The sequence below is a fragment of the Ambystoma mexicanum genome, chromosome 6q (genome assembly GCF_040938575.1).
Source record: "Ambystoma mexicanum isolate Mex_15411 chromosome 6q, UKY_AmexF1_1, whole genome shotgun sequence".
NCBI lineage: Eukaryota > Metazoa > Chordata > Amphibia > Caudata > Ambystomatidae > Ambystoma > Ambystoma mexicanum.
In genome coordinates this window covers 405,146,085-405,173,853 of record NC_090937.1, presented here as the reverse complement: position 1 = coordinate 405,173,853, position 27,769 = coordinate 405,146,085, and the positions used below count along the sequence as shown (strand labels likewise).

At 46.3% G+C, this 27,769-nt stretch overlaps 1 protein-coding gene across 1 annotated transcript in view; it reads left to right on the top strand.

Moving 5' to 3' along the window:
• Nucleotides 1-27,769, top strand: part of MUSK (muscle associated receptor tyrosine kinase) — a 951,534-nt gene that overhangs the window by 716,602 nt on the left and 207,163 nt on the right. Inside the window, exons 8-9 of the mRNA XM_069630906.1 lie at nt 2,648-2,654; nt 18,173-18,436. Of these exons, the coding sequence (XP_069487007.1) occupies nt 2,648-2,654; nt 18,173-18,436 (271 nt within the window). The remainder of the gene's footprint in view (nt 1-2,647; nt 2,655-18,172; nt 18,437-27,769) is intronic.

Here is a 27,769-nt window from a genome sequence, read left to right as displayed (position 1 = left end):
ATGTTCCTGGAGGGGACTGACGTTATGAAGTCATCAAGCAAGGTGAACACCTTTAACATGCAAACAGATCCCTGTTTAATGCCATGCAAGAAGGAAAAACTCCTAACTCTCGCTCAGGACATCACAGACATGTTCATCTTATCCTTAACATAGGGTACGTGGCGAGTCCCCAGAAACATGCGGTCATTCTCTCCTAAAGAACCCAAGCACTGACTACAAGGTGATATCCAACCATCTAAATGCACCTTACACTATCACACTCCTAGCAAATGAAGTTACAGAGCACCTAAAGCTTTCCTAAAAACAACACACCTGGCTAGATACTTCAATCAGAGGAATCAGAACTTTATTTAAAAAAGCCTTTCCACTGTCATGAAAGTGGACCCGGGTGGTAATAACTTACCTGGATAAATGACTTGTGTTACCTGGGAGAAACTATCACAAGTAATCAAAGTTGGTGAGTGCATGCCTACACCCAGTCAACACAATGGCACAGATAGTAGTGGAATTGCTTTTTAGGGCGGCTCCAAATAGAACGTATTTTGGCAAAGGACAGAGCCAAATCAGTAGCCATCACTATGTGTGGCATCAAAGTGTAGGGCCATGAGGACCTTTCCTCCCCCAATATAAAAGCAAATAAATGTTTGCAACCCTTTGGCCCAGACTGTTTCTCCCAGTGCTAATATGGAGTGGTATAGCACTAGGGCAACTTTGCCCTGGTGCACAAATACATTGAATATGTATGTTTTTTGCACTTGGGCAAGGTTTGCCCTGGTGCTTATACCATGCCAAACTGCCGTTGTCATGGAACAATGGTTTTCTAATATGTTGGAAACAGGGAAATCTTTGCCCTGCTGCTAATACCGTGCAACTTTGTCACTTGCATCGGTGCAAAATATCTGAAGTCTGGCCTCGGATAGCCTTGTCTTTTTTCTTTTGAGACTCAGTTGCATTCGTGCAGCTGCAATGTGCATGTATCATATGTGTGATTAGTACCCGGCGAGAGTGAACCAAAATGTAAAACACATTCTGATTGGCTCTCGCCAGGTCGTTACCCGGCCGAGAATCCCTCGGCCGGGATTCCACTGCTTTGTCCATGGCGGGGGGCGTGGCAGCCCCTCAGCCAATGAGGAGGCTCGAAGCGGGGCCATCCCCGCTCAGAGCCTCCACACGGTTGGAGGCTGCCATTGTCTGCCGCCGGGGATTCAGTTATGTATTTTTTTTCTTTGCTCTCCCAACCCCACTTACCTTCTTATCTGTTGTTTTTCAGGACCGAACGCGCTGGGAACATTTCTGTTCTCAGCATGTCTGCTCCCGATGGCCGCCATGGAAAGGAAAACAGACTTTTTCCCTTCCCCGGCGGCCATTTTCTTTGTCATTTTTTTACTGTTCCGAATCCGGGATGGAAAAAGATGCTTTTAGTACCCAGGTCTTGCGGGCCGGGGTACTAATAGCAATATGCCTCAGTGGAGAGGGGCATATTGCTTAATTATTTGTCGGTCAGTAGGAACATGTAATGTATGGGTTGCCACAGGTGTACTGTGCCCTTTATACCCGTAAATTCAATCCTTTGAGAATCGAGCCCTGTATGGAGCACACTGTACATATTAGGCAAAAATAGAGCAGCAGATTAAGTGGCTCTTCTATTAGACTTCTTTTGTAGGCAGATGATGAACTAACTGCTTATATATTCTTTAAGCATAATCCGTAAGCACCATTTTACAAGTTTATGCTTATTTTAATGTTGTTTAACTTTTTCTCAGGTCTCATATAATCTATGGAATTGTAACTTCATAACCTGTGCATGGGTAATGTGTTGGTTCTCAGAAGTAAAACCGTTTGTGACTGTGAGTCCTAAGGTGGGGACGGGAATCTGTTTTGTGTTGATTTGCTCGAAAACATTTGCTCCTTGCAGAAGTGGTACATTTCTTTTTTCTTTAACATGAACATGTTTTCACATATATGCGTGCCGAGACCCTCCACAGCCCCCTTAGTACCTATATGTTTATTTATCCCTAAACCCACCCCCCATATAAATGCAGCAAAATGCGGTAAAAAATGTGCGCCCAATTCTCCAACGACAAAATGTGAAGCGCAGTAAACAACCAATCAATCCCTTGAATCCGTGTTCACCATGCCGCCACCACTTTCGCAGTGTTCATTTTCTTCTTAACGCTGTGCCAGTGGTGAGCGCCTTGGCATGCCGTGCCTTTCTGGAATGCTTAGATTCCATTTTACTGGCTCCAAAACAACAACATCGGTCTGAACAAACAGACGGGCATTGCTCGACAGAAATAGAGGGCGACCCGCGCATTCTTGACCTGGGCCTTTCAACGTGTGATTGGCTTCTTCACACCATTGGTGTGCGGGTGGTAAGAAGGTCCGGGCAGGTTTCAGTTGCCTTTACATTCCGGTCTGTCACAGAACGCGCCTGCGTGTGTGGCTTTGCGTGAGCAGCACGAGCGTGCCTGCCTCGAAGTCTAGCATGAAGTGGGGATGGCACTGTGCTCCAACGGGGTGGATTGAGTAGGAGATGAAGTGGATGAGCTGCGTACACTCCCTATGGATAGAAACTCAATGATGCCTGTTTTCTTTTTCTCCTGTGCCTGGTTTCCCGCTGTGGCTGGACTGTGCTCTTTTCCCGTAGAATGGAGGTAAGCTATTTCATTCATTTACAGGATGGCGCACTTGCATGTGACTGTCCTCTTTAATGCATGCAAGAAAGACATTATTAGGACAGGTTATATGGCACAAGAGGCCCACACAAAGCATTGAAGTAACACTGTGGCAAATTATTCGGGCCCTTTGTGGTTTTGCGCCCACATCCCACGTGAAGACCTCTGCGTGCATCGCTTCTTTAACACACTCACCAGGGCAATAATAATGTTATAACACACTGTTTAATTCAGCAACACGCATGTAAAAAACACACCTCTTATGCGGTTACACTTTTATAATACACACAGCCTTTTGTAGTGTGACCTTGTTTTGTTCATGTCATGTGCATTTCTTCATCCTTAAAATAGATCTCATCTTCATTCTATGCTATTATGTCAGGTTATGCTGCATTGCTGTTTAATGCATGTGTTATTTTAGGCAATGGCATTAAGCTATGTTTGCTGGCCTTGATATGTTGTGCTATTGAGTATCATGTACTGAGGTATTCTATCCTGTGTTCGTTTTGTATGTTTAATTATGATATGTAATGATGTATATATGCAGGTTATATACATAGCGTGAACGGAGCAACCAACCAAGACAGCAGTGTACCATAGAGGGGGCGATACATAGTGGGGGTGCCATCTTGTTATATGTCAGTCTATGCTACATAATGTTATGTTTTGTTACAATGTATTATGCGATTATGTCATACCAGCTAACGTTATGTGATGTCTCTTATGGTGTGAATGTCTATACTGATCTGCAAATCGTCAATGCACGGATGCAGTGAATTGAATTATTTGCCGACCTGCCGCGTGCATAGCCCGTGGCTGAAATGATCTGCACTGCCACCGTTTTTAAAACATTTGTTTATTTGTATTTATTTATATACAGGACGAACAATGATCTTTTGATCACAAAAGAACTTACAATAGATAAGAAATCATATTTGACGGGAAGCAGTGAGCTTCTTACAATAGGGTGAGTTGGAGGGACAGTCTGGCCAGGTTGTGGAGGGGAGTAAATGGAACAGTCACTGGAGACAATACATAAGTGGACATACATAGATTAAGGATAACTAACTAACATTGGACATTTTGTAAGTGCAGGAATGTGGCATGGCCTGCTTTGCCCAGGTTGTGACCATGACGGGTGAAGTGCTAGAGTGTAGGCCAAGGAAGTGAGGGACAGAGGCAGGTTAGATGCAAGAGAAAAATGTTAGCTGGCAGGCAGATGAGAGATACATTAGGAGAAAAAATTGGAGGAGAGGAGGTAGTAGGCTTTTAGTTTGGTTTTGAACAAATCCGTGTGGACTGTTTCTTATGTCTGAGGGAAGAGAATTTCATAGAAGTGGAAAAATAAGAGAGAAAGATCAGAAGCAAGAGGAAGCACAGGGAGTGCATGGAGCCACAATGGTAGTCGAGGAGGCAGAGCAGAGATTATGAGAAGGCTCGTAGAGTTGGATAGAGGATAGATAGAGTGGTGGCTTACTGTGGATAGATTTGTCAACCAGGAGAAGACATTAAAATCTGGCCCTATCTTGCAAGGTTAGCCATCCTGGCTGGTGATGGTACGAGGAAGTAGGTGTAAAGTGAGGGAGTTCAGAGAGTCCTGGTAGCGATGTAAATGATCTTGTTGAGAGGACAGAAAGCATAGGTGGGGAGACCAATGAGGAAACTGGCATAGTCATCCAGTTTAGAGAAGACAAGAGTCGTTAAGAGATGCTTGGCGGTGTTGAAAGGAAGGAGGTGCCTAATTTTCCTAATATTTAGGAGGTTGAGGCAAGCTGCTGTTCCAGTTTTAGAGATGCAAGTAGAGAAGGTGTGAGAAGGGTAATAGATGATGCCAAGGTTTCAAGCTGAAGAAGAGTAGGGGAGAGTGTCAGCTAGGAACTAGATAGGCAGAGGAAGAGATGAGAGGGAGCCTTTGGCAGGAAAGAAGAGTGGCTCTGTATTGGTGGAGTTTTACATCAGAGAGTGCAAAGGCATCCATTATTTAATGGCAGAGAGACAGTTGCAAATTGTAATAGAGAGATCAGAGGCAAGTTCAGGAAAAGTGAAGAAGATTTGGGCATCGTCTATGAAGAGTTAGTACAAGAACCCAAAGGAGGCGATTAGTGCCCCAAGAGCTGAGGTATAGAGTGTAAAGAGGAGCGGCCCCAAGACAGAGCCTTGTGGAACACCAACAGTGTGTTGAGAGGCGTTGTTGCTCCAGGAGACACAGAATTGGCGAGGTGCAAGGTAGGATTCAATCCAGGCAAGGGCTTGATTGTGAATCCCAAGAAGAAAGAGAGTATTAAGGAGATCGGAGTGAACAACAGCGTCAAAGGCATCAGACAGGCCAAGGAGAATTAGGATATAGTCTAGGTTGGAGTGCTTCCCAAAGACAATGAAGCTGAAGACATTCATGAGTGAAAGGAGTAAGAACCTGCTTGTAGAGGATCTTGAAGGTTGTGGATGTCTAAGAAATTGGAAAAACGGTTGAACACAACCCCTTCAAGCACTTTATAGTAGTGTGGAAGCAGAGACACAGGCGAGAGTTAGCCGATCGGTTCGGGTCAGCCCCTTGCTTTTTTTGGAGAGGGACGATTGTTTTGAAGGTTTAGGGTTCTTACATTGAATCTATTTGGTTGAAGGAGAATTGGTTGAATTTTCTTTTTTGACAGGGTGATTTTATGGGGAAAGACCCCTGTCACGCTCCCTCTTAACCTCCCTACAATAATTCTTTCCCTAAACCCACCCCCGCATATATATATGTGGCAGAAATTCATCAAGAAATGTGCAAGCAATTCTCTTGCGATCAAATAGGTTGCACAGTAATCTGCCAATCCCGTTTTGAAAAGAGAGCTAAAGCAAGCTGAGCTGCACGACAAGTTGAAGAGTTCAGTGAAGTGAGAAGCCATTAAAGGAGCACTAGGCTTGACTAGCTGAGGAGCAAGCGTGTCTGATGGGGCACACAAAGGGTTAGACTTCAGTAGAATATTAGTCCGATGAAAGAGTACCCAAATAGCAGTGTTAAAAACAGATTTTAAAGGAACAAGTCAAGATGGAGGGAGACCAAAGAGTGCAGCAGAGCAATAAAAAAGACGTGAACAGATTAGTGAGGATATGAGTAGTTTAGTTGTGTCAAAACTTAAAAAGTTACAAACTTTTTTAATGTTAAATAAATGATAGCGGCAAGCTTGAGAAGAAATGGAGATATGAAGTTTAAATGATAAAGCAGAATCAAAATAGAGTCCCATATTTTGGGCAGTAGATACAAAGAAAAGTTGAGAAGGAGGAAATGAAACAAAAGGAGGAGGAATAGGAGAGGGGATGGTAATAGAGGTAAAAAAGAATTCAGTTTTTGTGGTATTAAGTGTAAGATAATGAGCAGCCATCTGTGAGTTGAGGGCCGTTAAACATGAAGAAACCTAGTTACTTGCAATATCACTTGACGTGCACAGTCCCTGTACCACTGGCTAAGTCATGTTTCCCTCTGACTGCTTATGCATTCAGACACCGTAGCCTGTGTATACAGTCGGCAAACACACAACCCATCTCACTGAGCAATTCCCCATTTTGGTAATGGTACATTTCTCTAGTCTTCTGTGCTAATGCAAATGGCTCAGTTATCCACTGTTCGACTTGCACATAATACCATGTCACAGAACCGCATTTACTCAGTTCTTTGAGGGCATATCAGTAGCAATTTAGTGCTTTACAAATTCCACATTACATAAAAAAGGGGGGCGGATAACTGTACATGGATTGTGTGTTGCTGAGCACCCATCTAACTGCTAGGGACTTTAAGTATGAGAGGCTTTAACTAGTAGTGTGATGTGACCTTGATATTATTAGAACTATTGAATAAAAGAGCATTTTAAGAAATAAAAATAACTCTCAGGTCACCAATAAGGCCATCATTATAACTGTCTATAAAAACAGGTCATATTTTACAATTCTGCCTGTTTTTACTCCCAAACTAAGGTATTTAACACATGAGGTTGACTTCAGGAATAGGCCATGCATCAAGCGCGATTGCATTGCGAGTTAAAATATCTCATATTATACTTCTGTTTTTTACCATTGCCCAAGAGATGGAGGTAAGCATTATAAGAATGGCCATACAAAATGTTAATGATTTATTTCCTTGTACTGAAGGAAAGTACAGCACTTCTCTAGAATGCAGGTAAAAAAGGTGTTGAATGTGGACAATCCAAGGTGGCGGGAAGATGGACATATCTGGTGCCCCCTTCTCGCCACTTTTGCCAGGGAATTCACAAAAGGGTTAGAATTGAAACTTCTGTGCCTTTTCAACTGCTATGGTATGCATCCATTGCCATTCTTAAACTAAGGGTGGAAATGGATAATCAAAATAGAAAATTAATGCGTGCAGGTTTCTGGAAATACCCAAAGCTGTATATCTTGACATCTGCATTCATTAACACCAAACCGGCAGATGTTTCATAAATGGATTGATTTACCGAAATACTGCATATGTTACATCGCCCGTTCAGTATTTCATCTGGATATCAGTCTCCAGCTCATAATGAGGGCATAAATATAGTTGATATATGTAACGGAACATATGGTATCATCATGAGTGTTATACCCTGGGGGAAGTTCCAGTTGAACAGCTACAAAGTATCCCTAAGGAATTCAATTGAATCGCTTGTGTTTGTGTCTTTAGACTGTGGGCCTCATTTACAAAAAAAGATGTGAAGTCCACGCTAAACAGTTAGCACGAGCAAGAACACTGCGTGGGCGAAATGTATAGAGCTGGGCTTTGCATGGAATTGAATGCATGCAGAAACATGCAGTGCAAAGAAAAACAAGCAGCTTCCCAAACACCCACAACACGCCACCAGAGCAAACCGGACATAGAGCTGTCGAACAACTTTTGTGCTGGTCCCATGGAAAAAAAGTATTCAAGGATTACTGAGCAGCAATCATCATTACTCTCACTCCTCTATTGCGAACGACACGTTCTCGTCCTTGTACCCACACTAATCTGTGCTGCAACCCTCTAATTTAAGGCAGCACCCACAAGTTTGCACTCATCTCACTAACCCCACTAATCTGCACCCCAACCTCCTAATTTAAGGTAGCGCCCACAAGTCCTTCCTCATCCCAGTACCCTGACTAATCTGCACCCCAAACCCCTAACTTAAAGCAGTACCCACAAGTCTGCCCTCATCCCAGTACCCTCTCTAATTTGCACCCCAACCTCCTAATTTATGGCAGCATCCAAAAGTCTACCCATGCGCCAGTACCCACACTAATCAGTGCCCAACCCCTTAACTTAAGGCAGCATCCACAAGTCTGTCCTTGTCTCAGTACCCCCACTAATCAGCACTCCATCTCCCCCAACTTTAGGCAGCACAAAAAAGGCATCCATGGCCAAGTTCAATGTGGAGCACTTACCTACCTCAAATACTCTGATCTTGTCTATCATGAAGCACACATGCCAGAGATCCTCCTCCAACATGGTCACTTGGAAGCAGTGTAAAGTTGGGGCTGTCCCAAATCGACCCAAAATTAGGAGACAAACATGCTCAAATTGCAAAAAGAACACAGTTGTATTTCACGAACAGCTGTGAGAGAGGACAGGGCATAAAAACTCAAAACCATCTTAGATGCCCATTTGGGGCTAAGCAATTTATAGGTGCACACCGCATATTTTGCATATTTGATAAGTGTGACGGTAATTCAAAACCTAAGAATAACATTGGCTACGCATCACAAAACCTCTATAGAACACTATATATCTTGTTCATGCATTGGCAGACCCACCCATACCTCCCCAAAAAATCCCCACCCTCAAACCATGACCCCATTTATGTCCAGACCATGTTATTACTGGCTAGCCTATATGAGGCATTCCTAACAAAAAAGGTCTGTACTATTGGATTATAAAACGTTTTAGATCTTTGAGCCTTCGTGTCCCACCGAGATCTGACCAATGGAAATGTGCAAAACAATCAGGAGGGCAGATATGTTGCAAAGTCCCTAAATATAACAATTGTGTTTCTCTGTTCTCCAAGCCCTGCACCTGCACACCATGCAACTCCCATGTCGGCACAAGCCACACACCTGAATACCCTGACCTTCCTGTTATCTTTGTGATGAACTGCCAATCTGAGGCACCACAGTTTGAATTCAATTTCATCTTTTTTTCACATTATCAAGACGTACCTCAAAAAAAAGGGCCTCTTTGGCACTGAGGGTGCTGTGTTAACACTATAACTTTGTGAACTGGCACTAATGCCATGTCGTGTTCTTTCATCCTTTCTATATTTATTTGCCTTTTGCCTTGGATGGCACCTGCATTTCTGGAATAGGGTTTCCTTTGCAACAATTAATCAATGTGTGCTTTTCCTACCAAAACATCCTGACCTTGAGGAGCCTGCACTCAACACAAAATAAAATTAGTTAAAGGGACCATAGTTCTGAAAGACAACCTAGCAGAACAACATGGTGATATTTGCGTCATGTATTGTATTGCATTATATTCATCATTTATATAGTGCCCTTTCCCTATTTGTATGGTGTCAATGCACTTTGTGGTTGTAACGCCCTCGGTGACCACTGTCCATGTGTAGGACAGGAGGTGCTAAGAGTTTAAATTTAAAGATGCATTTGTGCATTTTGCCAGGATAGGACTTAGGTGGGCTGGCTATGCCCCAGTAAGCAGCCCAGGGGTCAGGCATGTGGGTGGGTGCAGATGGTCGTTTAGGATAGAGTGCTAGTGCTGAAGATTCCATGTGTGCCCAGCTAGACCACATTTTTTGCATAGGTTGTCGTTGTATACTAATGGCAGAGGTGTTGAGGTACATCATGGGTTTCAGTGTGGATGGGTATGTGAGCTGCTAGGGTGCATGGATGGTGAGTGTGCCTGTTGCCTGTTACCACCAGATGTGGTTTTAGGTATAATTAGCGGACGCTTGGATAGAGTTTGGCTGCAATGTTCTTTTTATTGGTCCAATACAATTGGCTGCTCTTGCTATTCGTGGTCTCCCTGGAATGAAATTCTGGGCAGTGGAAGAGGCGCCCGGGATGGGGGAGGAGGGCGGATAATAGTTTGTCACGGTATGCCGCTGCAAACGCTGCCGGCATCCGTGGAGTGTTGGTGGATAGGAGTGTTGTTGTGTTTGGGTCAGTGTTTCTGTGCACCTATCGATAGTGTAGAGTACAAGAAGGTTTCAAGAGTAGGGAGGGAAAATCGAGGTTTTGAGACCCTTTCTGAATGCCAGGTAACTGTCAATATTGAAAATGTGCAGAATTAGGGAGTTCCAGATGATCAGCGCTTGGACGGAGCAAGAGGATCCGCCCAGTCTGGAGGAGCTGTAGTGTGGGACAACTAGGGGAGATGTGCGTGATCTCAGAGTCATTGAGGGGTGGTAGCACGTGACTTTGTCTTGAAGGTATTCCTGGCTGGTTTTGTGGATGGCCCGGAGGGTGATGCAAATGGCTTTAAAGGTAGTGCATCGACCAATAGGGAGCCAATGGAGGACTCTTAGTGTAGGCTGATGTATTCTCTTGGAGGTAGGTCTATGAGCAGGCGGGCTGCAGCGTTTTGGATTCTTTGCACTTTCCTTAGCTGAAACACTGGTGCGACTTCATAAAGACAGTTTGTGTAGTCTAAGCAGGCGAGGCAGAGAATGGAAAGGATAGGTGAGTTAAGGGAAGACTGCCTGAGCATGCATAGATGGAAGACAAAGGTTTTGTATACAGAGTTAATGTGTTGGGAGAGGGATACATCTGTGTCCAGTGTGCATCCAAGGATTGTCACTGTGGTGGAGATTGCCAGTGGGGGTCCTAGGGATTGCGGCCAGGGAATAGGCTGGCAGAGCCATGCTGTTTTCCCACAGACTAGCATTGCAGTTTTCCCAGGATTGAGGGATGAGGCGGTTGGTCCTCATCCAGTAGTCAATATCAGAGAGGCATGATGTCAGATCTGGATGTTTGGAACCTGGCGATTTGGGGATTTTAAGGATGATCTAGGTGTCATCTGCATAGCTGTAGCAGGTAAGATTGTGGGAGTGGATGAGTGTGGGCCGAGGGTTAGATAGATGTTGAAGAGCAGGGGAGATAGTGATGCTCCTTGTGGGACCCCTTTTGTTACTGGTCATGAGGTGGAGGCAGAGGAGCATGATTTGTGAGTGATCAGAGATGAAAGAGTAGATCAAAGAGAGGGAAGTGTCTGATTCCTAATGAGAGCAGCCTGTCTAGGAGGATGGTGTGATAGATGGTATTGAAGGTGGCAGATAGGTCAAAATGGACGAGTACAGCACAGCCTTCTGCATCTGCTGTTCTTTTTAGGTCATCCCAGATGGATACTAGGGAGGATTCTGTTCCTCTGAGCGGTCTGAAGCCAGATTGTGCAGAGTCCAGGAGGTTGTTTGCTTCAGTAAAAAGGCCAAGCTGCTTGTATGCTATGCAGTCCATAAGTTTGGCCATGAAGCGAGTGTTGGAGATAGGCCAGTAGTTCTGGGGGAGGAGTGGGTCAAGTGCTGGTTTTTTGAGGAGGGGTTTGAAGTAGGAGGTTTTTAGGACTTCAGTGCAGGTTCACGATGTTAGGGAGTGGATGAGGATTGAGTGTGTGATACAGCCTACACAGGTTGAGGATAGAAGGTCTTTGAGGAGAGTGGGCGGGGAGAGGTCCCCGGGGGAGCTTGAAGGGCGGCTTTGCACTAGGAGCGAGAGGAACTCCTGGTGTGAGATTGGAGAGAAACAGGTGAAGGTTTGTATCGAAGCAGGCTTTTGACAGGGGTCAGGCTGCGGGTGGGTAGGGGCGGGGGCATGTGCTCCAATTTAGAGATGATGTCTGAGTGTCTGTTGATTGCAACATTGTGGTCTTTTTCAGACAAGGTGTCACATAGTGGTTGGGAGATGGGTGGTGGCGGGTTGGAGCAGGCCGGGGAGTTGAATTTGGAAATTATTCTATGCAGTTCCCTGCTCCGGTTGCGGGAGTTTAAGATTCTGTTCCCATAAAATGCTTTTTTGGTTTTTCTTATTTCCAATCTATGTGCTCTGGTTACTCTTCTTACAGCGGGGTTCTGTTCTGTTCTGGGCTGTAGGGATAACCCTGATGCTATACTAAAATGAATGTTCTCTTGCTCACAATGAGCAATGGCAGCTCACACTATCCAAATACCAACTACATAATCAGGGCATGTCTCAATTTTATGACCTAATAAATATAAAACTATGCTTATAGAGGAAAATGACATATATTTATAGATATTTAAAAAATGCATGTAGGAACAAAAGCACTTGTACTTCAAAAAAGAAAAATGTCCCGCCCTAATATGTCGTAAGGCTTTTGGTACATGTGCTTTTCAATTCCTTTGCTGCATGTATATTTTTGGTGAGTGCATGTTGGTGTGCGTATATTTAACTCTCATCCTAAAGCTCTATTATAATGGGGCCACCTACACGTGTCTACACAACAGCCACGTCACGATTAAAGGCTTAATATGTAGCTGGTGGGGGCTTTCTCAACTTGTATCTGCCACGTACTTTGAACGCTGTATCTGCATATTAACAGCAATGCCGTTGAATCCAGGACAGTCACCTTGGTTACAGCTCCCGGTGGATCACGCACAGCTGCAAAACAGCAGCCAACCATACCTTAACTGCAGCTCCACTGATAACGCCAAAAAGCAAGTTCAAGCTCTTGATGCATACTGTACAATGGAGAGGTGCAGCTGAGTTTTAAAGTGCATGTTACCTTTTTGTTTAAGGGCATCTTTTCCCGGAAGTATACATCATGGTGCCCATGCCCTTGTTTGACAACTTTACATCACATTAAAAACTGAAGCTGCAGTATGCAGTTATTTCTTTTCTGTTTGTGGGGAGTGTTATGTTCCGCCCTGCGTCCCGCTACGCGGTGACGCAGGGCGTCCTTAATAAAAGCCCCGCCCCCGCGTTCGGGGAGCAGTTCCGGGCGAACGAGTATCCAGCGTGGGTGTGAGTCATTGCGAGCTCCCGCTGGAGCTGCGCCACAGGCCGCGCGGCCTACCCGCGTAATACCAGCCCCCGCGCGCCGGCCGCGAACCGGCAATACAACAATGGCGACGAGGAGAGACGAGCTCCACAATAAGCTCGGTGCTCTGAAGGCACCACAACGACACACAGCCATCGCGGCTTAATTTTTGGACACCCGGTGGGGGTGCCATCACACACGTGACCCCCCACCCCAAAAAAAAAAAAAAAAAAAAATTTTTTTTTTTTTTCTCTCTTCGCTCATACACTCATGAGCTCTGCCTCCAAGACCACAGCTCTTCCCATCCACCACAGGAGAGCAGCACCACAGAGTGTGGGGAGTGCCAGGCCAGGAGTTGCAACACGGTGCCTGGACACGGCGGCACCTCCAAGGCAGGCAGACGTCGCAGCACAGCATTGGTGGCCGTCGGAGGCACCCACGACAACACGGATCAGGTACACGCCAGCATGGCGGCCGGCACATCCACGCCTGGGCCCTCCACGCCGTCCAGAATTGCGGCAAACCTGTCCATGACGCCGCCTCCACCTCGAACCCAAGGCACTTCGTCGACACTGGTCCAACCGTTTGACCCATTCACGGACCCGTCGTCATGCGGACCCAGATGGCAGCTATGGATCCAGAAGTTCGAGATGGCGATGGAGTGCAAAGAGATCACTGCGCCCAGGAAACTGAAGGCACACCTGCTACTCAGTGTGGGTGATGAGGTACTGCGCATCTTCAATTCGCTGAACGTTGATGATGGCCTAGATGGGTACCGAAGCGCGAAAGACGCCCTCACCGATCACTTTCTCCCTCAATTAAACCCAGACTATGAGACGTTTCTCTTCTGCACCACATTACAGACAGCGGAGGAAACCCTTGATGCGTACCACACCCGCCTGAGGAAGCTAGCCATGTCCTGTGAATTCACAAATGTGGAGAGGGAAATCAGGAGGCAGATCATCAACGGGATTTATTCGGAAAAACTGAGGCGCCTGATACTCAGCGAGAAGGGCATCCCCCTACAGCGTATCCTTGAACTAGGACGTCAGAGGGAACTGGCACACACCAGAGCGGCCAACATGGAGGCCACGCTACACAGGCTGCAACCTGCTCTCAACACGGCTATGGTGGCCCGCATCGTCACCAAACAATCCTCGAGAGACGACAACAGTGGCGGATACGGACAAAACAGGTGGCAACCGCGTATTCCGGGACCCACTGAGTGTGGTTGGTGCGGTGGCCCACGACATGGCCGTCGCAACTGTCCTGCTCAAGGCACCACGTGTGGGGCATGTGGCCGGAAGGACCATTACGCGAAAGTATGCCGATCAACGGACACCCCCATACAGCCTCAGCAAAACCAGCCGGAGAAGATCGCGACCAAGAAAAAGAAGCAAGCCAGTGCCAGAAGGGTCGCAGTGGCCAGCTCTTCCACGGAGGATGAAGGGGACGATGTCTCGGCAATGCTGCAGGCCCCCTCCAAGGACACAGACAGGAAAGGAAGGAAGGTATACCTAGTGTCTGCACTATGCCAGGGCCGTGGACCTCGAGGAAAAGCCACCCGAAGGCGCAAATGCATGGTCACCATCCAAAATCAGTGCGTTCAGATGACCATCGACACAGGCGCTTCGGTGAACGTAATGCCTGAAAGCATTTTCCTGACTCTAAGTCCTCCACCAGAGCTGAAAAGCACCGACACTCTGCTCTTTGCATACGGCTGTCGAAAGCCCCTGCCGGTAATTGGCAGGTTCCGCACCATGCTGGAACACGGGGAGAACAGACTATGGTCCAAAGTCTATGTTGTGAAGGCAGGTGTTGAGAGCCTCCTGAGTGGGGACGCAGCGGAGGACTTGGGAGTGGTTCAATTCGTCTGCCATGTCAACGAAGAAATGGAGATCGAGCAGATGCTTAACCAATACCCTGACTTGCAAGAAGGCATAGGCTGTCTAAGAGGCAAGACCATCAAACTGCATATTGATGAGACTGTGCAGCCGAAAGCCGTCCGGCACCGCAGAACGCCGTTCCACATGAGGGAACAAGTGGAGCAGGAACTCAAGGCACTGGAGGAAGCGGGCATCATTGAGGAGGTCACAGGGCCCACACCGTGGGTCTCCCCAATGGTAGTCACACGGAAGCCCAAGCAGCCTGGAAAGGTGCGGATCTGCATAGACATGCGTCTCCCCAACACTGCCATTAAAAGGGAACGCCACATAACCCCAACAATCGACGAGATTGTGGCTGACCTCACAGGGTCGAAGATATTTTCAAAGATTGACCTAAAGGCGGGGTATCATCAACTCAAGCTCCACAGAGACTCTCGATACATAACAACATTCTCTACGCATCTGGGGCTGCGGAGGTACAAACGCCTAAGTTTTGGAATATCATCAGCTGCGGAGGTGTTCCAGCAGACCATCCAGGAGGTCATCCGGGGCATCCCTGGTGTCCTCAACGTGAGCGATGATATTCTGATTCACGCCCCCGACAAAGAGACACACATCAAGAGGCTTCACGCCCTACTGGGCCGACTACAAGAGGTTGGGCTCACAATACATCGGGAAAAGTGTGAGTTCCTCAAAGCGGAGATCACGTTTTTCGGATACAAGTTTGGCAGCACAGGCATCTCCCCGGACCCGCAGAAGGTCGCAGACATCCAGGCGGCTAGCCCTCCGATGACACCCACGGAAGTGCGCAGCTTTCTAGGCATGGCCACCTACTGCGGGAGGTTCATCCGAAACCTGGCCACACTATCTGAGCCACTGCGGGAACTCACGAAAGCCAACGTCAAGTGGGAATGGGGGCCAACATGCCAGGACTCGTTCGAAAACATCAAGGACTCCCTCTCAGCGGACACCAAGATGGCCTACTACAATACTGAACTGCCCACAGAACTATTCGTGGATGCCAGCCCCGTGGGGCTCGGAGCCATCCTAATGCAAGTCACGAGGGAAGGGGAGAAAAGACCGATCGCGTATGCATCGAGAGCCCTCACCGAGACCGAACAAAGGTACTCGCACATCGAAAAGGAGGCCATCGCCGTGCTGTGGGGGTGCCGGCATTTTCACCTCTACCTATATGGACGTCACTTCACGACGATCACGGACCACAAGCCCCTCCTACCAATTTTCATGGGAACCTCAGCACACCCTCCGGCACGAATAACCAAGTGGTTATTGCACCTCCAGCAATATGACTTCAACCTCGTCTACCAACCAGGCAGCGGGAACCCAGCGGATTTTCTATCCAGGCATCCGCGAGAGGCCACTCAACAAGAGATCCAAGTAGCGGCAGAAACAGAGGAACACATATGCCAAGTGGTGCGAGCAATGAGGCCCAAAGCGGTGAGCATCGAGGAAATCGAGGCGGAAACACACCAAGACCCGTGTTGCGACTTGGTGAAAGATGCCATCCTGTCCGGTGACTGGAAGACCTTCATGAGACATACACACAACAGAACAGCGGAAGCAAAAGGGTTTTTGTCAGGCATATTCACAGTCCGGCAAGACTTGTCAGTCACGGAGGGTGGACTGTTACTTCGAGGAAACCGCATCGTAATCCCTCTCAAACTACAGGACAGGATAGTGGCCCTAGCACATGAGGGACATCAAGGACTGGTAAGGACGAAAGCCCGCATTCGGCACCGAGTATGGTTTCCCCAGATCGAGGAGCGAGTCGAGACACTCATCACAACGTGCTTAGCCTGTCAGATAACAGGGGGGCCGCCAGACCCGGAACCCATCATATCGGCAGAACGGGGCCGCTCTCGCTGGGAGGCCATCAGCATTGACTTTTGCAAGCTCCGGGAAGGCCTCCATTTGCTGGTGGCCGTCGATGACCACTCCCGATACCCGGAGGTTGAGATAGTAGAGTCCACAGCAGCTGAAGTGGTCATTCCGGCCCTAGAGAAAATGTTCGCAACCCATGGACTACCCATCTCGATCAAAAGCGACAATGGCCCGCCGTTTACGGGAGAGGATTTCAAAAGGTACCTACAGGACCTCAATGTGAAATATCACCACATCACCCCAAGACACCCCCAGGCAAATGGGGACGTGGAACGATTCATGCGGACTATCAATAAGGTACTCCGAGTGTCTAAGGCCAACGCCAGCCCCTGGAAGGTTGATCTCTTCCGATTCCTCCGAAATTACCGGGTCACGCCTCACAGCACCACCGGCATACCGCCTGCGGACCTCATGTTCGGCACCGTCATCAGATCCTCGATCCCGCATCACCCAAGCAGAACCCCGGACACGGTGAACGAAGAACGCACCGAGAGAAGGAGGAGGGATGCCAACGAACACATGAGTGGCAAGCGGAGAGCGAGGCCGTCCCATCATCAAGTGGGTGACCAGGTTATCATGCTACGCAACCCTTCCAAGTCAAAACTTGACACAAGGTACGAGGAACTTCCATGGACCGTCAGCAACCGGCATGGAACCATGGTCACTGTGACACGAGGTAACCGCCAAGTGACGAGAAATGCGTCATGGTTCAAAGCCATACCCCGTACACTATGGACTGATAAGGAATGCCATCGGGAAGGCATGGACAATCCACCCAGCGAAGAAGAGCCGGAGGCCATCCCCGAGGAGGATGGAGTGCGGGATGGAAGCTGGGAACCGGTGGATGAACCTGGCCTCGAGGACCCGAACAGCGACGATGGAACCGAGTCTGAAGCAAGGGGGAAGGACCCCCGAGAAGGACGATACCGACTGAGAACCACGACGAGACCGCCAGCCAAGCTAAGTGACTATGTGTGGTAACTGGTGCACTAGTGCCATGAAACCCAATGGCAAGGTGGCTGAGTGTTGAAGACTGAGCGCTTATGCTCGATTTGGCCGTTGGTCGGCTGTTTGAGTTGTGTGTTTTGTTTTGTTTTATAATAAAGGAGGAATGTTATGTTCCGCCCTGCGTCCCGCTACGCGGTGACGCAGGGCGTCCTTAATAAAAGCCCCGCCCCCGCGTTCGGGGAGCAGTTCCGGGCGAACGAGTATCCAGCGTGGGTGTGAGTCATTGCGAGCTCCCGCTGGAGCTGCGCCACAGGCCGCGCGGCCTACCCGCGTAATACCAGCCCCCGCGCGCCGGCCGCGAACCGGCAATACAACAGGGAGAGCTGAACAATTGTCTCCATAAGTGGAGAATGTTCACAGACAGAGCACATAGACCTATTGAATTCTGTAAGACGAAAATATGAAGAAAAGCATCAAGATATGTTTTCTTTGGGAGAAAACACATTCTTAGCTACTCTGAAGAAATGTTAAAATGAGGTAACAATGTCATTTATTAATTTATACTGTAAACTCAAATATATGACATTTAACTTTTTTAATAAAAAGGTGCAGAAGAGGTTGTCACCACGCCATATATAACTACAACTAGGAAATATAAACAGAAACAGTCTCTTTATGTACACTTACATACGAAATTCTTTTGAGTGTGGCAAGCGTGTGGAAAGCCCTGCAGGCGTGTCGCTTCTAAACCCACAACTAAACGCTTCCGAAAGCGATTCTTAGTAACCACCGATTTTCTGTCCTAGGCTGTACAAAGGGGATGCGGGCTACTGCAGCACCTACAGAGGGGAGGTATGCAGCGCCATCTTGATGAGTGACTCGCTTGTCTTCTTCAACTCTACCAACGCTGATCCTGAGGAGAGCCAGGAGCTGCTGGCCCAGTCTGCCTGGGCAGAGCTGAAATCAGTGAGTTCCTTGTGCCGACCAGCAGCCGAGTCTCTGCTCTGCAACTACATTTTCCAGGAGTGCAACCCCACCGGAGACGGACCAACGCCAAAGCCCTTGTGCAGGTAACAACACAACAAGAATGGAAGTGGCAGGGTGGAACAAGGTGCTGTGGGAGAGGAAGGAAAGGGTTTGTGACAGGTGCCGGCCAGCTTTAGACACTCTGAGCATTTGGTTCGGAAAGAGAAATACTCTCTTGAACAATAGTTGGAATTTGATCACTGTGATTGTAACAGAAAATTAAATGACAAAAACATGTTAACGATCCATGAATGCCAAAAAATACAGATTAAAAAAATATATATATTGCAGCTCCAACCCCCCAAGCTCCCTGTTTCCCTCGGTTTATAACCCCACCCCAACCCACCAACCCGTTTTAATCCTTTAACCAACCCCCGTACATATTTTTTACAAAAATGTGTTATTATTTTTCAGTATTGAGGGTTCATTTAAAATGTATTTCGTTATTTTCAATTCGTTAATATCACTGGATACCGTTGGAAATATTGCCATGAAAAGTAAATACATCCGAATCAGGTGCATTTTGGTCAGGAATTTCAACAGCCAGTTTGCTCCTCAATCCAATGATCGGCCTTTGAAAAACACCATCCAAATGAAATAAGACACTTTAGCAAACATCGTGCTCCATATTATATCCAACACAATAAATTAAACACATGCAGAAGAAAAGTGTCGGGACAGAAACAAACAAATGTTGAAGTCAAGTTTTCAATGTCATCGGTTGCAATAACTTACTCGGAAATTGAAAAAGAGCACAGAAAGTACTTACGTTGTTTTTCTGAAACATCTTTAATGTTAACAGGAAGTGTCCGCAATCGAGGTGCCAGGCGCTGAAAAGAACCCCTGTGAGAAGGGACATCTAAAGGAGGGCACGGACACAGAAGAAGACCCAGGGTCACTAGCGAGTAACGGTTAGGGAGATTTTGATATAGCTGAAAGATGAAAGAAAGCTGGACAGGAGGAAGTGAGTGGATGCAATTGTATGTAAAATGAAAATGAAGGTGACACTCAGCAGGTAGGCAGCATAGATGATACTGGTAGAAAGAGGTATATGCTCCCTTCCGTCCTGTTGCTGCCCACTTAACACTACTCTGTTTGTTTGCGGCAGTCCCAAACATAATCTTTTTTTGCATTTTTTCTTGCCGGCTGCCAGTGCCAAACATATTTTACACACACCCCAAGCCTCATTTTGTTTCCTCAAAATAAAGGTGCCTGGAAAGCAAGCTATTACCCTGCATAGCTAATGATGGTAAAGCCGAAGGGAGCAGCCCCTACCAAACTGTAGCAGCATTCAGTAAAGCACTGCTCCATCGATCATTAAAGCACCGCCCCAGTGATCAGTAAAGCACCGGCCCACCGATCAGTAAAGCACCGCCCCACCGATCAGTAAAGCACCGCCCCACCAATGTTTGTCTGGGCCTCTACCTGGGGCTCATGAGACGTCACCAGCTGGTACAGCCCACCCACTCAGGCTTTATCCCTGATCCCTGGTGCAGTACACAGATGATACTTTAAGAATATATTGAAATGGGCAAATAGGGAAGTCCAACCAAAATGCTTAATCAGTAAATGAGGGGAAAAAGCAAAAGAGTCGGAAGTAAAAGGTTTTCAGAGATTAAAACCAAACAATACAACTGATGATCGTAATGACTTACTTTAGTCTATTTCAAATTTTTATTTTATTCTATTTATGGAACCTTCCATAGTATTTTAAAATTGTAATTGTACATTTGTCTATGTTATGTATTTTTAATAATTGAATTGTGTTTTGTGTAATTTGAATGCTCAAAACCGTTGTGTTGAAAAAAGCTTAATGAAATGAAATGAAAACTAAAAAAGGGTTTAATTTGCTTGAGGTAGTTCAATTAAAATGAACATGACCGAATAGCTTACAGTATTTGTCCAAGGAGTGAAAGACAAGTGTCCAAAATAAAACAGAGGCTGCCAAGTGGATGAAGTATGGATGGAGTCAATGATAGGTAAGAAGGATTAGAACCCGAGGGACACGCCTAGAGTGCGGCATTTTTAGGAAGTTTGAGTCATGCAAAGTGGCCAGTCATGAATGGGTCAACGGCAGATAGAAAAACAGAAAAGCAGAAATGAAGCAGATAAGGCTAAAATGTAAGCCTTTCAAATCGAACATTCAGTCATCATCAAATACTTTTATTTTGGCATTCGCCATAAAAAGTACATACAAAAAATTCACATAAAAAACACCACTATGAGACCTTCCAGATATAAGACATTATGCATAACGAAAACATTTCAATACATTACATTTCATATTCAAAATAAACTAAAATTGATACATCAATATTTTTTTATGGTTCTGCCAAAACATTCAATTTCAAAATGATTTTAATTTACAATATGCCCATCAACAAAAGACGTATGAATAGAATATACATTGCATCGTGTTTAAATTACGATCATGCCTCCTGGGTCTTTTTAAGAAACCTTTTCCTAAACAACCAAGCATGATATATGTAACTCGCAAATGCAAAAATCACAAGATTATCGACTTACATAATAATAGAGCTTCAGGTATAGGCCCGACGTTGAATTTCAGCAGGATTGGTTTTAAAAACCTTTTCCTAAGACCTACATAGTATGAACACAAAAATAAAAAATGTATAATATCTTCCTTCCCAAAAGTGCAGACAGAACAGACCTCAGATTCAGTTACAACCCATTTAAAAAGGAGCTGGTTTAAAGTCAACAGTCCCAACCTGTGCTTCACAAACAATTATCTCAGTGGTATGGTGATATTATCCAAGTACACCTCCTTGCCCAAAGTTAGTTTACAACTTTGATATTCTCGGGCCTGGAAAGTAGCTAGCAATGTTGCGCTGTGACCTTAACAGGTATTAATTTCGGACCAGGGATATCATCTGCAAGTTTATAGCGGCAGGGCCAGCCCATAGATGACTGAAGCCCAAAGTACTCAGTTCTTCCCTAAAGTGGTTACACCACTGGATGTTTCTAGCACCTGGTTGCGATAACACATCACATATAGCATCTCTATATTGGGGCAACTCTGGTGTGGCCCAAAGTCGTATCCAATATAGATTCAGTCTGCTGGCCAATGTGTCGGCTATTCGTGGCTGTGATAATTTGATATGCAAGGCCATATTCAAGGTGCCCTAGGCACCCATAATAGATTGTTAAGAAAGGCATTCTCAATTAGTTACAGCTTGGTGCAGCTAGCATATCCCCAAATATCAGCCCTGTAAACCGTTGTTGACTTTGCTTGCATGTTGTACAATTCAAGCAAAGGAGACAATGCTCCACCACCAAAAGAACGGGTCAATTTCAATATGGGATTACTTGTTCTGTCCAAGGACATCACCGCCTTCTCTATCTGGGCAGACCAGGTGCCCTTAGCAGAAAATCTAATTACCTAATAATCAATAGTGTCCACCTGCTCAATAACTTGCCCCCCTATCTTCACACTGAACCTAGGTCTCGTCTTGCTGTTCACTGAACCAAACACCATTACTTTGGTCTTTTGCATGTTGATTGTGCGTCCACTCTCAAGACAACCCTTATGAAAGATCTCTACATGTCTTCTTAACCCAACAGGTGTTTTAGAAATCAAAATTGTTGCAACCGAACCTGGGTGCGTCAGTATCTACCTGAGCTAAGCCGATGATCAATTTATTGATATATGTGGAGAATAATGTAGGGGGAAGTATGCAACCTTGGGGAACACCAAGGTTGACATCAATAGGACGGGTTGTATCACCAGCTAAGTTCCATCTTACTTTCCCTGTATTCTTTGTTCATAAACTCATGATGGAACGTAATAGGCTAGAGGAAATGCCAAGTTCTGCGAGGGTCATCCACCGTTTATTTTGCGGGACTCTATCAAATGCAGCCTGAGGTAGATGAAAATAATATAAAGGTTCATATTCCTCAAGGTCACATATTCTGATAAATCAAAATGAGCATAAAAGATTGATCTACAGTGCTCAGGCCAGGTTGGAAGCTCGTTTAGAGTTGACTAATTACTGATGACTCTTTGGCTCACGAACCCAGATAGAACAGAAGTGTGTGGACAAATATTTTTGCTGTTGCATCTAGCAATGAAATGGGCCTGTAATTAGCAGGGTTCTCCCTCCCCCGTTTCTTGCAAACAGGGACAATTACAGCTTCCATCCATGAGGTGGGCCGTCAACCAAGTGCAATCACAGCATTAAAGATGACATGAAAGACAGCCGCCCAGATATCTACTTCCTTCTTGAAAAGATCAACCAGGAACAAGTCAGAACCCAGCACTTTCCCTGCCTTTTGAGGCAAAAAAGCCTCTTTAATATCACCAAAAGTAATATATAAATCAATGGCGGGGGAGAGGGACAGTGCCCAAGAGCAATTGATGGCATGACATAGGGATACTCAATATGCGATGCTTAGAGGTTGATAAAATGTTTTAACCACAGGTCTTCAGGAATACTCCCATGTATGGTGTTAGGATTCTCAACTGTGACTCCTGCCACCCTCTTTCAAATCTATGTTCTTCTTGGTCAACAATTCTTTATAGGTTACTCTCAATTCATTCAATCTTGAGTTATCTGGGGCAGTTGGATAATTTCAGATTTGAAGTGGTGGCAATCGCTGTCGTACCACTTAGTATGTCTTATAAATCTAGCTTGGACCCCTCTGCTAGACTTAGTGACAAAACAAAAGGCGCTATATTTTTCATCACATTTTCATATATGCTTATCAGCTCACTACCATTTAGCCTATTGGTAAGTACCAATTCTAACTGAGGTAGCACTGCACAATATATCTGTGCTTCAGTTCCTATAGTTACAACATCCTCCCATTTAATTATTAAAGCATTTTCCTAGTGTTGCCCCTAATAATTACTACGTTTCTGTTATGCTCAGTATTAACCTCCTGGGCGACCTTGAGCTGGGTTAACAATGGCCGATGGTCACTATTGGTGCGATCTTCTATGTATATGTCTGCCAATAGGTGCCAGTCTTTGGCGCTAATAATAATGTAATCAATATGAGATTGCTTCAGGCCAGATATGCAAGTAGGTTTTGCTGCTTGGTCACCCTACATCCGGCTGTTAGCTGCCCTGCATTCAATTATAAAAGCAACCCTGAAAAAAGAAGGAATTTATGACCAAGGACAGATGGATAATATAAAACGTGCACATTAAGGAGCCAGTACAGAGCCTTATGCAATCTCACTGAGAAAAGTAGCGTGTGAGGGTATAGAACCTTTCCAAGAAAGTGAGAAAGAACACTACAATGAATCAGAAGTGCACCCAGATAAAGCTGTTTGCAAGTAAGTTTGGGGAAACAGTAGAGTGATTAAGAGCATCAAAAGCTGCAGACAAGTCACCATGGAAGAAAGTGTTTGATGGCGTGAATAGTGAAGAAAATCAGACATGCCAAGAAGTGCCATTTCCATCGAGACCAGGCCATTACCTAGACTACAGAGGAGAGATCACATCACAACTGGGAAGGAAAGTAGAAACCTGAAAATGAGCAATTCTTTCAAAAAGATTAGAGAATTACAGCAAATGAGAGATGGGTTGGAACATTGATGAGAGAAAAGCCTCAAGGTAAGGTATTTCTAAAAGTGGAAGAATGGATGCAGTTTTGAAAGCAGCAGGAAATATATCAGACAATAAAAACACATTAAATAAAGCAAATCAACAGGGAAGAAGTAGGAGAGAAGTGAAGTTTATATAGGTATCGTGTGTAGGGTATGATAGTTTATGATATGATAGTTTATTTATTTAGCGCCTGTACGCAATATATTTCAAAGCGCTTCAAGGCAAGGGAAGGAACAAGGGAAAATGCAATGACATTCTTACAGGCCATGAACAACAAGCATGTGAAATTAACTATCGTACTTTTCAGATAGTGCAAAAGCTACAACACATATAGGAAAGAAATGGGAAACAGACAGGCGACTACCGTACTAGGCCTGACGACATTTCAGATAGTGCTGGAAGGGGGGGAAAATTATGGGAGGGGGGTAGAAAAACAGTCTGATAGAGTAAGTGCAAAGAAAAAAGTAGGGGAGGGAGTAGAGAGGGAGAAGGGTGAGGAGGAGAGAACAGAGAATAAAACAGTGAAAAAGAGCAGAGGGGAGAGCGAAATACAGTTGCAGAGGTCAACAAAACACAAAATGTTGACATGAACAAAACATGTAGGCAGGGATTCAAGAAGATGATGGGCACAGCATGAATTAGGGCCAACCTGAGTACGAAATCCAGGGAGCTCCAGCATGAGTCGAGAAGGTGTAGCACCAAAGTCAATGTGTCCATAAAGTCAAATCCAAGTGTAGGCAACAGGTCGGAGATGGTAAAACCACAGTGAGTCAAGACAACTCCTGCAGTGAATAGGTGATGGGGGAGTGGAAGATGGGAAGAGGGGGAAGCGGGAAAGTGGAGAGCCGGAAAGCATGGGGGCAGGGGGGAAAGGACATAGGGGGACCAGAGGGGGTACAACAACATCACGGGGGGACCAGGGAGGGGGGGCACCGAGAGACATTACAGGGGACTGGTGGGGGGCCCAGAGAGACATCACAGGGGACCAGAGGGGGGGCACAAAGAGACATCATGGGGGACCAGAAGGGGGCACAGAGAGACATCACGGCGGAAAAGAGGGGGGGCACAGAAAGACATCACGGGGGACCAGAGGGAGTGGGGGGCACATAGAGACATCACATGGGCCCATTGGGGGGTGAGGGAAACAGAGAGACATCATGGGGGACCAGACGGGGGTGGAGGGCACAGAGAGACATCACGGGGGACCAGAAGGGTGCGGGGGGCTCAGAGAGACATCCCAGGGGACCAGAGAAGGTGGATGAACAGAGAGAAATCACGGGGGATTAGAGGAGGTGGGGGGTACAGAGAGACATCACGGGGGACAAGAGAAGGGTGAGGGATACAGAGGGCCAGAGGGGGCGGGGCACAGAGAGAAATCATGGTGGACCAGAGGGGGGTGGAGGGGCACAGAGAGACATCACGGGGTACCAGAGGAGGGTGGTGGGCACAGAAAGACATGACAGGGGACCACAGGGGGGCACAGAGAGACATTACAGGGGACCAAAGGGGTGTGGGGGGCACAGAGAGGCATCACGGGGCACCAGAGGGGGTGGGGGACACAGAAAGACATCACGGGCGACCAGAGGGGGATGGAGGCACAGAGAGACATCACTGGGAAGCAGAGGGGGTGGGGGACTCAGAGAGACATCACGGGGGACCAAAGGGGCATGGGAGGCACAGAGAGACATCACAGGGGGCCAGAGAGGTGTGAGGAGCACAGAGACATCACAGGGGACTGGAGGTGGGCTGGGGGGCACAGCGAGACCTCATAGGGTGTCAGTGGGGAGTGGGAGCACATAGAGGCATCATGGGGGATCAGAGGGGGAGGGGGGCACAGGGAGACATCACAGGGGACCAGAGGGGGGGCACAAAGAGACATCATGGGGGACCAGAGGGGGTGGGGGGCACAGATAGACATAATGGGGACCAGAGGAGGGTGGGGGCACAAAGAGACATCACAGGGGACTAGAGGGGGTGGAGGGCACAGAGGGACATCACGGGGGATCAGATGGAGGGTGGGGAGGCACAGAGGGGCAGGCAGCATTATGGCAGCGAACAGAAAGCAGACAGGGGCCTTAAGTATGGGTTTTGTAGGTGGGCTTTGTAGGCGGGCTTTGGTCCGGAAGAGTCTTGATTGGACCATTCACAATGTGAAGTCGAGGGCCAAGGCAAACAGGCACTGAGGACAAAAGGCAAGCGGCCATGTTGGAAAGGCCTGCTTGGGGGGAGCATAGAGTTATGGAACCAAGCACATAATGTCACAAAACATGATGCAAAAGTCGCTGTAGAACGTAGGAGTAGTCGAAATTCAAATAACATCATTTCAGGACACGATTTTAGCAGAAATGCAGATAATGTGGAGTGCCATGTGTGCATCGAGTGCTGGCCCATAATTAGCCCTTAGGGTCGAATGGTGCAATTGTAGTGTTAGCTCAGGAAATTAAACAGGTATTCCCTGTCAGAAAAAAAGGAAGACAGATCAAAAATTAGGTCAATATGAAATCCTCACAATGCAATTTTCTTCCTAATAAATATACTAGAGTTGCTAGTTTTCTGGTTGCACTTTCCTTATAGCATTCCTTTCCTGATTTGATCTGTTTTAGTCTTAATTGCAGCCTTTGTTGGAATGCTGCTAAAAACCAAAGATAAGGCATGGTCAGGAAACACAGTGTAAGGGGTCCATGTTTACTATGAATGATGATTAATGCATTGTAGTAGTTCACCAATATGCACATTTCAAACACTCTACTATTCAATATAGTGCTATTTACACATACCTGGGAGGATCCTACTGCACCACGAGAGCTCCAGGGAGCAAATGTTCTTTAAATCACAAAATGCACACGTTTGCACTAATGAGCAAAAAGGTCCCCTCCGGGCTATTTTTGTCATTTTCACTCGTGTAAAGAGACTGCAGGAGCCTCTTTGACCTCTCTTTTTCACTTTGGAGTGCAAATATAGTAAACGCTGCGTGTCTTCTATTCATGGCAGGCAGCGTTTACAACGATTTCCTGTGGAAACCACTTGCGTTTGGATGGTGCAAAAAGCGGACGTACTCCAAAGGAAATCATTGGTTTTATGCCAGCAACTCCTGTTCCACTCCTGCCCCCCCTCTTCAAAAACAATGAGAGTCCCTCAGAGGGTGGAATGGAGGTGTTAAGACAGTCAAAACTGTGTTACCCCTGTCTTTAGCGCCTCCATTTATGCTCTGGGGGACTCCCTAATGAGCCCTTGTATTTTGGTTACTATAAAAGTGAATTTAAACCAAAACAAAAATCAACAAAATTACTCTAGTCGGGGGTACCCTCGACAGCTCTTTCACAGGATGCACTCAACAGTCAATGGGCCTGATTTACAAAGCGTTTTTCAATGGGATTGCGCCATTGAAAAAGCTTTTGTAAATCAGGGCCCATCACTCGAGGCTACAAAGAGGGGTATCCATGCACTGCTTGTTTTATGTTGCAAGCAGTTTCATCTGGCTGATTACAAAAATAAAGTTTCTCTTCTTTTGCAAGCCTTTAACACTATTGTCAGATGTGTAACTATTTGGCACTGCTCTGGGCAGCCTTTAGCATTTGATGGTAATACCTAGCGCTCGATGTGATTACCTTCAAATGAATAGTAATAACTTTAATATGATATTAGTAAATGTCATTTGATGGCACTTTCTTACATATGACGTATTATCCTGCTGTTCTCTGCACATACCTTGGGGGGCACAGATAGACATAATGGGGAACAGAGGAGGGTGGGGGCACATGGGAATGGGAATACCTGGCACAGAAATATTTTTGCTAAGCAAATA